The sequence below is a fragment of the Triticum aestivum genome, chromosome 2A (assembly GCF_018294505.1).
Source record: "Triticum aestivum cultivar Chinese Spring chromosome 2A, IWGSC CS RefSeq v2.1, whole genome shotgun sequence".
NCBI lineage: Eukaryota > Viridiplantae > Streptophyta > Magnoliopsida > Poales > Poaceae > Triticum > Triticum aestivum.
In genome coordinates, this window is record NC_057797.1 from 732719321 (window position 1) to 732721834 (window position 2514).

A 2514-nucleotide genomic window follows, 5' to 3' on the forward strand; every position below is an offset into this window, starting at 1 on the left:
AAAAAGGAAAAGGAGAGAGAAGAGATGTGTTTTGGCCCATTAGATTTTCCTTCCTTTATGTTCCATCTTGTTATGTATTTTTCTATTTCTGAAATAACAAGATAAGGTACCTTGTATAGGACCTTACAAAAATATTTGTTTGCGGTATTCCAAATGTTTTGTACATGGAACATACTATTGTAGTGTTCATATCAAAGGTAGCATTTTTTAAAATCATTAGCTATTATTGAGGTCTTAAATGAGTGTCGAGTTAATTTCTAGATATTATTCAAATTTGAACTACATGTACCTCTCTCTATAGAAAAAGGTACGTGTATCTCAAATAGGATCTGTAAATTCAAAATAAATTCATATTTTAAGTAATTATGCATCTTCTTTATATCTGATGTTTTTGGTGGTAACCCTCCTTTGGTCATGAAAAAGCACCACGCAATTGAGCATGGTAAGCTTTCTTTTGATCGAGATGAAAAGTTTAGTGCCACTGCGGGATTTAGGCCAAAATCATCATAGTAAATTTGTCATAGACCACTAGATTATTGTAGTCGTGGTGTGTTGTGGTTGTGGGTAACCTTACATGATTCTTTAGTGGGCCTGGCTTGTTGGTTCATGCATGCAACCAATCATGCCTTATGTGATCCATTCAGAAAAGATCGATCATGATTACTTAATCGGGTAAGCATTGAACAAAATTTGGAGGAAGAAAACATCCGTAGAGCAACAAGAATGAAAAATCTTGAGAAAACATAAATATCTGTATCAAAATAAATAAATGAAGTCCCAATGGAATCAATAGGTCGTGTATATATGCCGTGGTAGATAGATCGGCCGGCCAACCATTGCCGCTTGGTGCGTGCCACGACCACGATCAGACTGCAGCTGGATATGCATGGGTCGATCAGTACTGCGGCAGGCTGCACTCGGGGCCGGGCTTCTTGTTGTCCCTGTAGTCCACGCAGTAGTCGTAGATCCTGTGAGACTTCTGCACCTCCTGCATCTTGGCCCGCTGCTGGTCGGTGAGGCCAGCACAGTTCTGCTGCCGCCCGCCGTGGCTGAACGCCCCGGCGCAGCCGTAGACGCAGGAGTCGGCTCCGTCGCAGGGGCAGACGTCGAGGACCATGTCGCGGTAGCCGGCGACGAAGGGTGCCTTGGACCAGTCGGCCTTGACGCGGCCGCCCTGCGTGGCCCAGTCCTCCGCCGACCAGATGCTGGAGTAGCCGAACATGGGACGCTTGATCGGGTACGCAATGCCCTTGTCCCGGTAGTTGCGGAACACCCGGATGGGGACGTCGTCGACGTACCAGACGATCATGCAGGGCGTCCAGGAGATGGTGTAGGCATGGAAGTCGGCGGTGGGGTCGAACCAGGGCACGAACTGCATCTCCTTCTTGCCCACGCCGTCGGCGAACACGTTGGTGTGCAGCGTGTAGGGCTGCCCGGTCTCGTTCCCCAGGAACTCGAAGTCGATCTCGTCATGGTCGGCCCCCACGGACGATGTCTGGTGATTTACAATCAATGAAATGGTGCACATACGGTCAGTATCGCAGTACAAGCTCATTGGTAATAAGTATACTATAGGAATAGGATACGTACGTAGTATGTGGTGACGGTGCCGGCGGAGTTCCCCGGGACGAGCTTGATGAGGGTGGAGACGCTGCCGTAGATGAACTGCTTCTTCGTCTGCAGCAAGCAGCCGGAGGAGTTGCTCTTTAGGGACATGGTCAGGCCGTGGCCGTCGTCGGAGAAGGCCGCGTTCTCGGGGTTCCACTTGATGTCACAGTTGTCACGAAAACTGGCACTCGCGAGGCCGATGACCGTCGCCGCCATCGCCACCAGGAGGAGGGCCCTCCTTGAGCTCTCCATCTTCTCCTACTTCGTAGTTGGCACTAGCTTAGCTTTTGGTGGTGTAGGAAGTGTATGTCAAGAAGACTTGATGAAAATGCAGAGGTGCACAAGGGCTTTATATAATCCTCTCTGCGTTGCGGATCTGTGCTTATTTTCAGTCAAATGCAAAAGTGTCTGCTGCGCACGTAGTGTAGTATGTAAGCTGGGTTAGTTTGCGCCATGCATGTCTTATTATTCTCTCTTCAGGTTGCAGCTACCTAGTGCTTGTTGTCAGGTTGTTCAATTATCATACTAATCGATCCTATCTGTCAGCATCTGGATTTGACGACATAGTTAATTGTCAGCACAACGGTGTACCGTACTTCCGCTTGGTTGTGTTGGAAAACGGCTAACACCGACTCGGCCCGCACCGTGCCGCACGCTCTCCATGCGGTGATCGTGGCCTCTCCCCGCGCCCCGCGTAACTAGCGCACGTCTCTCCGGGAGACTAGCTCCTTTCTGTTGTAACCAACCCAGCACCTGCGCGTGCTCTCCTGTGTATATAAGGCTATGCCTTCCTTTGTAATACAACACCCAGATTCTCATTCTTCTTCTTGGTATCAGAGCGACCTTTCCTTCCTGTATCACATGGCCGGTTCCCATGCCTCTGACGAGGGTTCAAATGCCGGCGAG

At 49.3% G+C, this 2514-nt stretch overlaps 1 protein-coding gene across 1 annotated transcript; it reads right to left on the reverse strand.

Annotated features, from left to right (window-relative positions):
- Positions 1–639: 639 nt before the first annotated feature.
- Positions 640–1914, reverse strand: LOC123186287 (probable xyloglucan endotransglucosylase/hydrolase protein 12). The gene is made up of 2 exons (XM_044598071.1): positions 1591–1914; positions 640–1495 (listed from the first exon to the last, which is right to left on the reverse strand). The coding sequence occupies exons 1-2, from the start codon at positions 1858–1860 to the stop codon at positions 896–898; spliced, it is 870 nt and encodes a 289-aa protein (XP_044454006.1). The 5' UTR covers positions 1861–1914; the 3' UTR covers positions 640–895.
- Positions 1915–2514: the final 600 nt, after the last annotated feature.